The 14798-nt window shown below is 33.6% G+C and overlaps 1 protein-coding gene and 1 long non-coding RNA gene across 2 annotated transcripts in view; one reads left to right on the top strand and one right to left on the bottom strand.

Moving 5' to 3' along the window:
- Nucleotides 1-10376, bottom strand: part of LOC105677038 (uncharacterized) — a 72862-nt gene extending 62486 nt beyond the window's left edge. Inside the window, exons 1-2 of the mRNA XM_012375347.2 lie at nucleotides 10229-10376; nucleotides 3284-3391 (exon numbers count right to left, since the gene is read on the bottom strand). Of these exons, the coding sequence (XP_012230770.2) occupies nucleotides 3284-3391; nucleotides 10229-10373 (253 nt within the window). The 5' untranslated portion in view covers nucleotides 10374-10376. The remainder of the gene's footprint in view (nucleotides 1-3283; nucleotides 3392-10228) is intronic.
- LOC137000821 (uncharacterized) overlaps nucleotides 1-14798 on the top strand; it is a 199913-nt gene that overhangs the window by 153213 nt on the left and 31902 nt on the right. Inside the window, exon 4 of the long non-coding RNA XR_010890995.1 lies at nucleotides 1789-1913. This is a non-coding gene — a long non-coding RNA (uncharacterized lncRNA). The remainder of the gene's footprint in view (nucleotides 1-1788; nucleotides 1914-14798) is intronic.

Here is a 14798-nt window from a genome sequence, read left to right as displayed (position 1 = left end):
GATTTATTTTGTTTGCGCTCTCGGGAGTAAATCCAGCGATAAAGTGGTAAATTACCCGAAATTGAGAGGCTCGCTTACGTTCAATTTCTCCGGGGAGTCTGCAAGACGGGATGTTTTTTTTTCGGGGCACTTGAGAATACTCCTGGATGTTTTTCTCCTTTTTTCACGCCACCCAGTAGAAAAGATCGATTCGCTTTTTGGGAGATACAAGCAGCGTCAAAGGGTTAAAGCTTATCGCGTGGGAACTCTTTTACTCCGTTCGTTCGCACACCCAATGGAATTAGCCGTCGCTAACCACCCTTCTCCCCCTCGCCAGCCACCCTCCGTCCACCTGGAATCCGCGCCAATAAGAACGACGAGCGCGCGTGCGCGTCCCTTCTTTCTTCGTTTCTCTCTCTTTGCCCTTTCTCTCGGGGATGGCAGTTTCTCCGCCACGATTACCCCAGAAATCTTTCTTCGGCTAATGCAAGAACTGTGTTTCCGGCGGTTCGCCCGATGCTTCGCCTACCTTCGGGGCGGACAAGCACGTACATACGCGGGCGCGCGCGAGCGCGCGGACGATGGCGTGCATTTACAAGTGCGACTTGCCACAGGGGAGGAGAAACGGGTTAGAAATAGAAGGGTGGACAGCTTCTCGCGCCCGTACGCGTTCGCGCGCGCGCGCGCGCTATAATGCGGGAACGGTGAGAAATATTTGGGTAAAAGCAGACGGGTGGCTGTGAGCTACGCTCAAACCCGGAACGTAATTGACAGGAGTTTGTAGACTTCGAAATTCGTTTAGAAAATTAAAAGAATTATTAAGTTTGGAAATTTACTCAACACGTCGCATTTTGCACAAATTTGTATAGAGATTAACGTTTATCGAGTCGCGATATTTCCTTTTCACAAGACGTTGTTTTGTCCATCTCGTTTTCTTTTCCATACATTTATACGATATAAATAACAAAGTTTACGACATAATGAATTCTATTCGATTAGATTGAGAGCGAGATGAAAAGAGGCTAGCGTAAATGTAAGTTGATGAGAAACACTCCTATAAAGGAACGGCTAGTGAGAGATGCCGAAAAGAGCATCGTTGTATCGGCACGAGGTGGAAAGAGTGTTCTGAAAAATTCGATGCTGATACGCGCATTCGATACTCGAGAGGTAGCATACATGGAACATGTAGGACATGAAGGACATGGATTACGAGGCATGTATAGGATACGCCTCAACAATCTCACGTATCCCATGGGCGTGTTCAAAAATCTCATGAACGTTTTTCACAGATGACAAATAAACGCACGAGTATTTCAAAGTTCTACAAGTTTATAAGAATCCTAATACCTTTTTTTTGAAAACGTAGAAACAAAATATAATATTTATAAATATATAATATATAATATTTAATATGCAAATATTATATTAATATTATACAAATATTACATAAATAATAGTTAAATGTAAAAAATAAAATAATTGGTAAAATAAAAATTCATTTTTTTATAAATTTTTCAATTTTAATGAATGTTTTTTCAGGTTATAAACTCCACGATACTACAAAAACTTTAACGAAATTTAAAGTAACCGTTTTACCATAACAAAATTTCGCATGTGTCATTAGCATATGAGAATATGTATGAAGAACGAAAACATGATTATTACATAATATGTAAATATATTTTGATATACCGCTTAATTGCATGTCAGCATCCTAAATTACGTTCCAAAATTCCCTTGAAATTCTATTATACATAAAGAAATTATCTATCTATTTATTTATTTATCTGTTTCTCTATCTGATTACAGATTTGAAAGTGTAAAATACTATATTAGCTGGCTGAAGAAAATGTGCAAATATGAATTATTCGCACAATTCTGTCATGCAACTGAGAATTCTGCCCATTAAAATTCATCAAGTCCTGTTAATAAAGGTAAGATTCTCATTAATTATATAGCTTTACCCTCATTTGACAGGAAGATATAATATGGCGATTTGCTCCGCGAAATACAGACAGCTTTACGGTAGCCGCGCGTGTACCGCTGCATCGAGCGTTAAGTCCCGGGTTTCAATCCTATCGTCGCCGTTTGTTTATTTCACGCGTGCGGTATTCAGTGGCCGTGCCTTTGTAAGACGGTCTATGCCGTGTGTCATAACCAAACGATCGGGCGGGATATATTCCTATGGCCGGCACCACCGCCGGGTTTCCGCAGTTCCGGCATTTCTCTCGTCCTAATGCGAATGCGGTGTTTCTAATTTAATATCTTAAGGACCGGCGTTACCCACGTCAGTTATGTCGGATTTGGACGTCAGATATGAAGGAAATGCACGCGGACAGTTCTCGCGTAATTTACGTCCATATTAACGATTTTTCATCGAGCTAATCTTTTTCGTTCAAACTTTCAAATCGTTTGAAAAAATTTACTCGTAATATAAATTGTGTCGAAGATTCCCAAAATTACATCTGTGATTTCCCCAATTCTGGACGTTAGCGTTTCACAGGTGCTGCATTTTAAATTTTATCGAATTAGGATACTATTATAAATGAAAAATTTACTGTTAATTTTTTTTCGAAATTGTTTCGATAGCATATATACACATAACAATGTAATATTTTTATCCTTCGTAAGTAAAAGAAGATAATTTCGAGAAAAAAACTAATACATTGTTATCCTAAAAATTTACGCTATAACCAGTTTTTTAATATCTCATTTTCAATATCTATTAAGAACTCGTGGCGGTTTTTACATTTTTACACAAGTCATAAATACATCTTATGGGAGATATTCGATATCGTTCCACGCTGCCGAACGTTAAGAGTGATACACTTTCTCCGGCGAGTGTTGAATAAATGATCACGTCAAAGTGATCCCTCATATTGCCTGCACGTTTCGCGTCGTTGCATATTAATGCGAGCCCCCTTTTTCTTTCCTTGTTTCATTATCGCTTTACAGCGTATCGATATGTGTTAATATATCCATAAAAACGGCTTTCGTCATAACAGTGTCGCTTTAAATTTTTTATAAATAAACAATCCTTTTTTTTTAAATGTCATAGATATATAAAAATTGCATTTTATATTTGTTTTCTTTCTTTTTGAATGTTATAAAATATTTACGATGATAAAATACATAATTCTTGCAGTCTTTTATGATGCTATAAACTACATAGAAATTTTTTCAACAAACCACTTTCGAGACATTTTTAACCTTTTTTTAAACATCTTTATTAAAATGTAACATTATGTTATATTTTTAAATAACTCTTCAAACAATATAGTAAAAATAGTGGAAAATTACTCACCGAGAATCTGGCTGAGGACAGTACGCCCGTCTTCACCGAGGCACGCACTGCGTGCATCAAAAGGATTTGTGAACTGCACGAATGCATAACCCTTATGCATGGAAATACCTGTTAAAAAAATATAAAAGCTCAATTGGATTATTTTGGAAAATTTTAGAATAAATTGTATCTGATAAATATTATTCAGATTTTTCAATAACATATAATCAAATGAGTTCTTTCAAATAAATCATCTTGTTTGTGTTTCATATATACGAAATGTTTTTAAATAACTAAAATTTATAAAAAGTTAAGCGAGAGATAAAATTGTAACGTTACGAATATTCAGAAATATTTTATATATACTTGCGTATAAATATATTTGCAGAGCATATTGCATGTAATTGCATAGCTACGAACTTTCTCAAGCAACTTTTTTTTTTTTTTTAATTCGAACTTTCCACATAAATATCCATACAGAATGAAATTTAATTGGATAAACTTGAACACACTACCGAAAGCAAAAATCTCCAAATTAAATAACAAAATTTCCAAACGATTAAATACAACTTCGTGGAATATTAAACATTTTTGCAAACCAAATTAATAAAAACAAGAGCGCGTTGTTGCCGGTCGATTTTGTCCGCGCGGCAAGTCGCATGGACGCGACCTGTAATCTGTGTACCCGTAATAACTTTTGCGTGGTTAGCAGCTGACCATGCATGGAATTCATTATGCCGAAACAAATATGTAAATCTAACCTACACGCACCCGCGCACTCACATAGACTTGTTACGCGCGTGTATGCTCTGGAATGCAAATAGCGTCCGTGCGAATTTCGCTTCAGCGCGAGTCTCGACACAAGAGATGTTTATAGTTTTCACCGTTGCTATTGTTATCAGCACATTCTTCAATAGACACCGGTTGTTAAATAAAGGAATTTTAACAACGATCGAATCCCACCTCGGCACGCACTCGTGAAAAAAGCTAGGCGGTGTAACAGTGATAAATTACACAGATTGCTCTTTCTTACGGCGCATATTTCTTTTTTGCTTGTTTTTTTTTTTTTTTTTACATTAGTGAAATAATAATGAAAAGAACAGGACAATGCAATATCTTATATACATATTCCATTGGCTATTTTAGCAACAATCGATGATTATTAAATACTTGTTAATATTTCAAGTTTCTCATTCTAAAATATTGATTGCAAAATCAATTACAGATATTTAAATCGCGGTTACAGAATCTGTACTTAAAATATATATAGTAATGTTTCATACATATTATATATCAATCAATTTATATAAATTTAGTTATTTAATTATCTATTAGTGTACTCTGGCACAATTTATTTAAGACTAGACTATTCTACATCGTTCTAAAATAATGTTATTATAATTGAAATTAGAGTTGCCAATACTCGATTTCCAAATCCAATATCGAATTCTCAGTTATTTTGAATATTAGTCAGCATTACCTACATAAATTTAACATACATGATCAACTAATATTGACTGATATTTTTTGATATTTTTTTATGGACGCTTGTAAAACTGCGAATAACGTTGACATTTACATACGAGAAAACATATGATCAACACGGAAACAGCAAACTCATATGCTTTTGTATCCACTCTTGAAAATATTGCAAAAAATCAATTGTAAAAAAATATGATTATTTGAATCAACAGTGTACATTTTTATTAGTATTTGCAGTTTTTATTTTAATACACATAATCATAGAATTATTATTTTAGTAAAGTTTTTCTGTTTAATAAATAGCATAAATTTTAACTGGACGAAATTACACAACACGCACATGTACACAAACATAATGTTAAAAATTATTTAATTTGGAATTAAGTACAAAAGAATGTGTGCTAAATGTATCAAACTAAATTAGAAAAAAATTTATTATAAGATATCGCGTAATATATTATTTGGAACTCATACTGCTTCATTTTTCACAATTTTTCCTTTTGTTGATTTTAATCTTTGAAGCTGTTTATTCTTCGTTTTTGGCAAGAGTGAATTTATCATGTATCACATAGCGATCCCGTCGATCTCCCGAAACATTTAGCGCTTCGGAACTCGACTCACCTATACATGAAGCACTATATCATCCCCATATCTCAAAGCTTAATCCCACCCCTCACATTTTCAAAGCGGCGTATCGGTCGAAAGGAGATCGTCGTGTCGATCGTATCGATCTTCGATCCTCGTAACGTAACTCGTCATCGTCGTAACGTTTATTCCGGAATTTAAATCGCTGTCTGCGCGCATGTCATACGTAGGGGGGGGGGGGGGGGGGGGGGGGGGGGGCAAAAGGTGTTATGTGTGCATTTGTGCATAGCGGGTGCAGGAGTCCGATATCGACGCTCAAGAGATCGTTCCGCGACGAAATTTATTCTGGCCATAAAAACCGCGATAGCGAAATGCGCGGCCGTAAGTGCAAGTATACGCGTGAATACGGAGCGGCTGATACGATGCTCACTCGGTTATCATTATTTTATTTTCGACGCTGCAAATGTTACCTTCAGGCGCGGTGGATTTTTCGACGTGCATAATTATTTTATTCGATAGTTTTAGTAATATATCTTTGCATATATTTCTTTTCCTTATATTTTACATTTAAAATATAACAGTTTCTTACGGCACGTTTTGTTTGTTTTACGCTCCGTCATAAAACTAATCAAAATTTTTCAATTATTCCATAAATAATTTGTCACTTTTATCTGATTACTGAATTTTAGTTGATTCTTCACTCATAAGAGTCGAAATCGCTTTAATGCATGAACGATTCGTGCATCAAAAAATCATTACGAAGCCATTTGAGATATCGGTCGTTTTTGTCGGTTCTAGCTGCTAATGGTAATGTAATCAACCGCGAGATTTTGTGGAGATGCTTGGAAAGCTTTAGAAACGGCCGATTGCAAACAGGATCGATTCAGAACCGGTATTTGCGATCAGATTTTGGTACTGTTACAAGATCTGATATAAAGTTACAGAACTATCATAGAATATCAATAAGTAAGGATTTCCCCCCCCCCCCCGCTAAACGAGGATTCCAAGCCGCAATATATTAAGTTTCCATTTTACTTCATTTCGCTACTGCAATATAATTGACGCTATAAGAATCACAAGTCAGAATTATTATTGTTATTCTGTTTAATTAAATATGTACATTATATTTTCAAGACTTTAAATCGTCAAAAATTAGAAAAGAATTAAAGATTTTTAAAAAGTTTGCAAATATATAAACTTTTTGACTGCAAATAACTGATATTCTATTCTTTAATTATATATAAAATGCACCGTATCATATAATTTTCAATTTAAAGTTTAAATACAAATATCTAGTTAAAAGAATAAACAATGTGTCTCAAAAAAATGTTTCCAATAAAGATTTAATAAAATATTTTTGTTTCCTTTTTTTTTGTTTTAAAAGAAATCTGCTGTGAAGTAACTAGACGAGAATGAAATTTTCAATATCTTTATCGATATAAAACAAATTGTAAGTTTTTTGACAAAAACTACTGTTAATAACTTTCAAAATTTATATATATAGTAATACGAAGTCGCACGTGATTTATTTACACGCTTTTAGTTCTAAAAGACCGAAATTTGATTGTGAAAAAGGCAGACTATCGAAATGGAAAAAAATTGAAATAAAAGTTTGATTTGATAGAACTATCTTCACTTCAAAAAACAAGTTCGCTCTTTGTAACAATTATTTGTACTTTTCGTATCTACGTTATCGTGCTCCAAAGTGACGACCAAGTACCTCGATAACGGCAGCACTGTGTCGAGGGCCTGTTGCAGTGAATTTTTCCAATGTTTTGGCATTTATATAGAACAAATATCGACTGTAATATTGGAAAACTTGTCGACAGACAGACTTTCTAGTGTTGTTATCTAGGCATTCGACAGTGCAGATTTAAATCATTCTGACAACGATTTCTTCCAATATATAACTATACAGGGTGTTCCACAGAATTGGACCGAGCTCTAACACTTGTCCTGATGAAGATAAAAAAAATTGATAGAGAAAAAAATTAAATGACATAACATAAAAAATTTTTCTATGGACTCATTTTTTATGTGAGTGCTGCGATGCATCAGAAAAGTGCAATTGTACTTTTTTTTAAATAAAAACATGTATTTTTTTTTTGTATAAATAGATTCTCTGAATAATATAAAAATATTATTAAGATGCGAAATATTATTTCGAAAAATTAATATTTTACAAGATATTTGTCGTTTTTCAATGAAGTATATGCTTTATTAAAAGTGACGTTTAAACGTTCCACTGTGTTTATGTTATTTTGAATATAAACACTTAAGGATACGTAAAGCAGTATCAATTGATCACAGTTTATAGTAATTATAAAAATAAAGTATATCTTTAAAGTAAGTCCATGGATGCGAATATACTTTATCTTTATGATTAGTATGAACTGTAGTCAAATGATGCTGCTTTACATGTCCTTAAGTGTTTATACTCAAAATCCACAATCGCTAATACGAATTTATGCAAAAAAATTTATATTTTTATTTTGCAAAAAAGTGCACTTTTCTGATGCATCGTTATATGCGAAAAAAATAAGTCTATAGAAGAATTTTTCGTGTTATGTCATTTAACTTTTTTTTCTACCATTTTTTTTTATCTTCAACATGACAAGTGCTACAGCTCGGCCCAGTTCCATGGACCACTCTGTATATAGGATGTCCTAAAAATATCTATCCTCTCCGTTTAGATTTTTTGATAACTGAAAATCGAGTTTTTTTTTACACAGATTAGTTGAGTTTTTTACAACTTTCCTTCCTTGAACATTAATTATCTTTGTAACACTAAATCACAAATTCGCAATTTGTTCAAATAAAATAAAGCGCTTTACATTATTATGTAAAGCTCGCGCAGGAAAATTGCCAAAATTGGAGCAATCGAGGATCCCGTGTCTAAATCGGATTTCAAACAGAAGCACTTTCCCGGAAAGCCGAGGATCGCAGACATTTTCGCATTAAACGCTGTTTGTAAAAGAGATATTCGATTCGTAGAATTTGTTATTTATCTGCTATCGCGCGTCGCACGCGGTGTCTCGACGACAGGACGCGGCTTATCCTTCGTATCGGCGTCCCTCTAATCCGGCGAGCGCCTTAATTCCTACAAGAACGAAGTTGCCCTTATTGTCTTCGTCCTTTATTGAGAAAGTAAGCTGTTTATCGGCAGCTAGCAGCTTCTTGTAATTGCGACATTCGACATTCGAAATTGCGATTTTACCGGACAGACTGGCAGGATAATTTCTTCCAGTGATATCTAGCGACGCTCGACGTTGGGACACCGATGTCACCTGAGTCGACATAAAAGCTAATTCTGGATTCTGCATTATTCTGTTACACCTTTTATTACTTATTGTATTTTGCTTTACGATATATTGCGCAGTATACATGAATTAACCTGTGAATTTGCTATATTCTTTTTTTTAATATTTTTTGTTTTCAACGGATTTTACTTTCATAAAACTTTTAGTTACAAAAGTATGCAGCGTCAAATATTTCAGCTTTTAAAAATATCAATTCTAAATTCGTCAGATCAATTAAAGATCTATCGTTAAAATTGAAGTTGTACGCTGAGTTATCTTGTACGTTTAATTATAAATAGCTTGCAGTAAATTCAATAAAGCAATCCATCATTATCTCGATTGTCGATCTATCACATTCGGCTTCAAGTCACATAGTCGTTCTCGACTTATCATCGTCTATCTATCTATCATTCGAGATCGCCGCTGTAATTTCGTTTCCCAGAAGGAGCAAGGACTCCGCGCGGGAAAAATGATTTTCCGGGATAACAAATCCTACGATTGCGGGGTAAACGAGGTTACGGCTTACAAAGGAAGAGAAGGCAGCGGCAGTCATCGGTGCCGCTCCTTCTGAAACTGGAGACCGACGGATATCCAATTCGAGCTATCGAAGGTCAAGTCGCCGTGGCACAAATTGCGTTACCAAGATCCCATTTTCCCGGGCCCCGTTGCCCCTTCCGCTATTCTTCCCGATGCAATTTTTCCGCGCCGGATAATAAGTTATTCGATCGCGAATTATCGAATGTTATCAGGCCGCCGATTTCTCACGTGATTCGATTTATTGGGAACGCCCCGGCAAGAATTGAAAACAAATTCGAAGATAACCAAATAATTCTCTTGCTTCAACAAACAGTTCTTCCCACTCTTTTATATTTTTATGCAATTTATTTTACTCTCACTTTATTTGATTGCTGTCGTTTGCAGAGTAGAGAAATGAAATTCGTAGCTTGCGAGATTAACATACGTATGAGAAAGAATTGTAAAGAAGGAAAATTATCCGAATAGAACTCCCAGGCTACTAAATATTTCTACGAGCTTCAATTGAAACGAATAACGATACAGTGGAAATAAGTGAAATCAAAAACATTGCTAATCTCGATTCCGATTGGACCATTTATTTCGAGATATATTTAACTGTAAACGCAAAGCGAAAAAGTGGATTCCAATGATTGAAATTTTTTGTAAAGATTCTTTTTTAATCCATAATAGTATCCATAAAAGTTTGTTTCTAGAAGCATATGAATATAACAACTTTGTGAAAAATTCTATCTAAAATAACACAAAACATAATTAAAAATTGCGTATTAATTTAATATCTACTTTTAAATTGTATTGTTTCATACAATATATTTTTAAACTCTCTCTTTCTTTTCAATATTAAGCAAACTTCCGAAAGAACTATTATTGGCAGATATTTTTAATTTATTTCCAGTCTTGTTTCAATCTATTTTTTATCATTCTGTTTTTCAGTATGTCTAATGTGAAGCATATTTTTGATAAAGATTTTTAAGGATACAATTTTAGCAATTTATTTTTGAATGATTCTCTCTTTCTCTCGCAGCAGTTTAATTTTTACTAATTACGATTTTTGCAATAAACTCACCAGCCAGGCGGCCATAGCGCTGGAACATCCGCTCCACATCGGTCTTGCTGCATTGAAATGTATTCAGGTTCCCAACGAATACGCGTGAATTCACCGCCTGTGGGTCCTGCGAATTAGTCTGGTTGCCCACTTTGCTCATCTTCATCGCCTGAAATAAAGAAAAAAGAAATTTCAAATAACAGCTTTTGCACTTCTAAATAGCAACGGAATGAAGGAGAATCTTTCGAAAGTATTAATAGATTTTCATAAATCTATATAAAGTACAAATAAATTTTATAAATCTATTATTATGTAAAATATTGCATACTCATTTTTAATTATAAATATAAATCATACTCATCTTTAACTCTACGAAAGTAAACTTTTGAGAAAAATTTGATAAAGAAAATTTATAAAAACGGAAATAACTTTTAGAAAATATTCCATGAAAAAGATACTAAAGGTAAAAATTATTTCACAAATATCTAAAAAAAAAGAAAATGCAATATAAATTGCTATTATCTTAAAATGCTAAATTTGGTAATTATTAATGTAACAGAATATTATGCAGTTTTTATATCAATATAGCGTTATTTTTAAGGAAAAGGATAAAAAGACGAGGCAAGAGAGACAGCGGATTAATTCAATTAATCGGCGCGAGATCGATTAATTCCGCGAAAATGCCGGTCGCCGCTAACGATCTCGTTAGTTTTACGCGTTATTTCGCGAAAGTAGAAAACGAACTGTAGCACAATGGGATTGCGAGGCGTTAATTAATCCACGACGCGCCAATTAGCGATCGCGAATGTCCCTTTGACGCTAGAAAGCCGTCTACATTCACATGTATCGCAAATCATCGTCGTCATTACTGGCTATTTGTTATCATTTGTTATCATTTTATTTTACTTTGCACTCTTTATTCAGATTAGAACACTACAAATGACTACTACAAAGCGCTGCGCACGTACCATTTACTCTGTAAAATGTTCTAGGTGTTTTTAATAAATTGCAATGAAAAATATTATTATATTAAAGATTACGGCACGGTTGGTTGAATTTCATTTAACAGTTTCTTTAGTAATCCAAAGATTTGATCTTGTTATTTTCACAATGCATCATGCATATCTTTTTCGTAGTGTTGCTCGTCATACGAATTCAATTTGTAACTTTGATTGCTTACGAGAAAAAAGTTTATCGAGAGATCATCAAAAAGCTCACATCACCGATAAATGAGAAACGGTTATCGATTTCACGGGTATATCGGAACGACGATTGACACTGGCGCGGCGCCGGTATTAAAGAGTTGTTCACCATAAATATCGACAGTTATACGGCAGGATAGCATGGAGGTTGGGGGTAAATATTGGCTCGCACGTCAAAATTAGTAATCGACGCGCCGATGGATTTAATCGACGAAGAATTGTCGTTTCGCCTCTGATTTTACGACGCGAAAGTGAGCCCGGAGTAGCAATGGCCTCGATTTGATTTGTACAGGATGTTCCCAAAATGTTTGGATCAACTTTACCAACGTATTTCCGTGCAGTTCGTCTAATGAAAAGATGTATAAACAATACAACCACACATATTTCCTTTCCGAATTACAAACGTTTGTAATACATTGATTGTTGTGAGATTAAATTAAAATACATTATCTGTGATTTTTGCAAAATGAAAAGAGTGTTGTACGTAACTGATGATTGTCACCTTGTCGAACAAGTTGGGATTATTCAAATTTGCAGCGCGCGATAACTCCAATCAGCTCGCTACTTGGCAATGATTCTCGTGGCGGATTTCTAATTACGTTCTAGTTGGATCGGTCTAGAATTTAGCTACGTCGGCCGTTATTTACGGCGTGAGCCAACCTTTAGGTATGCTCACTACTCGAAACGTTAATTGTTCTTGGGTATGTCTTACACAAATAATCACGAGGGCGTTTTCTTTCAAAAATCGCATTAAAGCTGTGATTACAACATCGTACAGCAATACTATGGTTTCATTTTTTTCTTCATTTAACGCAATTCATCTTTATATAAAATTTTATACTATGTAGATATTTATCGCACTACGTATTTTATTGAGTTAACTGTTGAAACCATTTTCGAGAGTATCCATTAATTAAAGCTTACCCCCGTTTTATTTTGCTTTTATGTGACCTGGAAAACTATATACTATTTTTTTCACTCTGCGCAGCTAGCAAAAAAAATTGATAAAAATCATTTACTTTACTTACTGTGTGAATTTATCTTTTCACTTTTTCAAAAATATAAATAAATACAAAATAATAAATACAAAATTATTCCAGGAGAGACTTTGCTATTTTCCATGACGCGTTCATTACTCTTCCATAAAATTCTATTTCATTATTATATTAAAATTTTTTTAACATTATTATTAATATTATTGTAAAGTTGAGCGTCAGAAAAATACTATTATAATATAATTAATTTGTATTTCAAGTTAAACATTGAATTATTAATATCTAAATGTATATGAAAACTTTTATATATTTATATTACGCACGACATTGATCGTTAGCCAAATCTTTCTTTTTTATCGAATTAATATAATACAATTTTTCCTTTTTTTATTTTCTTCTTTTTTCTAATTTTATCGTATCTATTTTATATGCATCTTTATTGCGTGATTGAAATGGCTAGAAATATTATCACGATAAATAGATTACAGTTATCATTAATATATTAAAACCAACTCGCACTTCGCGACGCAAGTTTTAGGAAAGAGGAACCGAGGGGATTATTCATAATTTATGTAAGAAACGAAACAAAAGCTGCAAAAGCTCTCGCATAATTTCGTCCTACGGACCGTCGAAGTTTGGACGTCTCGATAATTTTCTCTCTTGCGGATTTCCAAGTGGTTTCAACTTCCTTCGCTCTTTACATATCTACAGACACTGTGTTCTGTAGATATTAGAATATAGTATCGGCACTGTTTTTGAAATTTGATCATTTGAAATCAGCAAAAGATGGCTTATAAAAATTCCACTGCTAAATTCTGAGTCATTTTAATAGCGTTAAAAAGTTTAATAAATAATCTGTACGTCGTCATTCGTGCACTTAAATATATATATATTTTTTAAATTTATATTTCAAATCGAAGTATTCAAACAATCGAAAACGCACTTGCATTTTGAGTTTATTCAATTAAATCGAATTATTGAAGTTTCTAATTACATTATATTCTCGATATGTTTGATGTTGTCTTGCGCTTTGTGGTAACTAATGTCATTTAATATCAGTAAACCGTTACTATACAAGCAAGCTTGTACAGTACAATAATCAAAGCTTGTCAAATATAAGTAACAGTTTGTTACTCTATAGTTAGCTTTATATAATTCAATACAGTTAGCTCTACATAATTTAATTATTACAAATTTTGTGGGAATAACAGCTGCAATAATTTAATAATTAAGAATGTTACGGATAACAGTTCTATATAATTTGATTATTAAAAATGTTAAATGTCTAAAAAAATCAAGTAAATTGCAAATTCTTAATTATGATGTAAAACAAAGGATACAAAGTCTCAGATTTTAAAAGACTTCTTGTGTCTCTTTTAGATTTATTTCTGATAGTTTTTTTAAGCATTATATATTTGTATAGAAAAATTGATATCTTTAATTTTATTTTGTATAAAGAAAGAGCTCGGAGACAAAGTTTAAATCATAAAATTTGAGAACTTATATTTGAGAGATTCAAGATTAAATTATTTATTTGAAAAGTTAGTTTTATATCACTTAAGATAGTCTTACATAGTCGATCAATTTTGCACTGTTTCTTGTATATCACAAGTCAGATGCATAGCTCACGTGCAGAAAATTGCTCTCACTCGCAACTTTCCGCACGTATGCGCTTGTATAATTAGTGCTAATTGATGAGTGGAAGACCCTAAATTCTTGGTGCAGGTGCAAGTAAACAATTACGTGCGTTTACTTTGAGCTATTCATGGCAAGATGCGAGCGAATGTGAAGCGAGGTGAAAGTTGTGTAAATGTTTACCCTGGAAGTGAACCGCACGAGTGAGAATGAAGAAGATACGTTGTCGGGAGACGGCGCTGGGGAAAGAGGAGAGGAGAGAGCTGGGAAAGCGATTCGGGCAATCATTCATGGGAGAGAATAGGAAATCTTGAATCTTTCCCCGAATAATAACAGTGAGATACTAGGAATATCTAGAATAAAATATTAGCAATGCAAAGCACAATCGTTGCAAAATAAAAAACGCGAGTTGAAAAAAAATTAACAATTTAAGATATTTATTTGAAATCAACGTATATTAATCAACTGAACTTGATATGCATTCTTCGGATGTTATAAAATACGCGTTACTATATCATATCTTGAAAGGGTCATAAATATATCTCTACAGATTCTTTTCACCAAAGAATACGAAATGTTTCGTGTTATGATGTTACCTTACGTAATCGCAAAGATTTCCTACATCGAAAATAATCCGATGGGTATTTTCTTGTCCAGAAACGTGCAAATGTTCACTACAAGTCAAACTACTTAATATTATGAATTATTGAATGCAACATTAATTAATTCAATTTAGGAACAGAATGTTCATGTGGCGAC

The sequence above is a fragment of the Linepithema humile genome, chromosome 6, assembly GCF_040581485.1.
Source record: "Linepithema humile isolate Giens D197 chromosome 6, Lhum_UNIL_v1.0, whole genome shotgun sequence".
NCBI classification, from domain to species: Eukaryota; Metazoa; Arthropoda; class Insecta; order Hymenoptera; family Formicidae; genus Linepithema; species Linepithema humile.
This window is presented reverse-complemented; position numbering and strand designations above follow the sequence as displayed.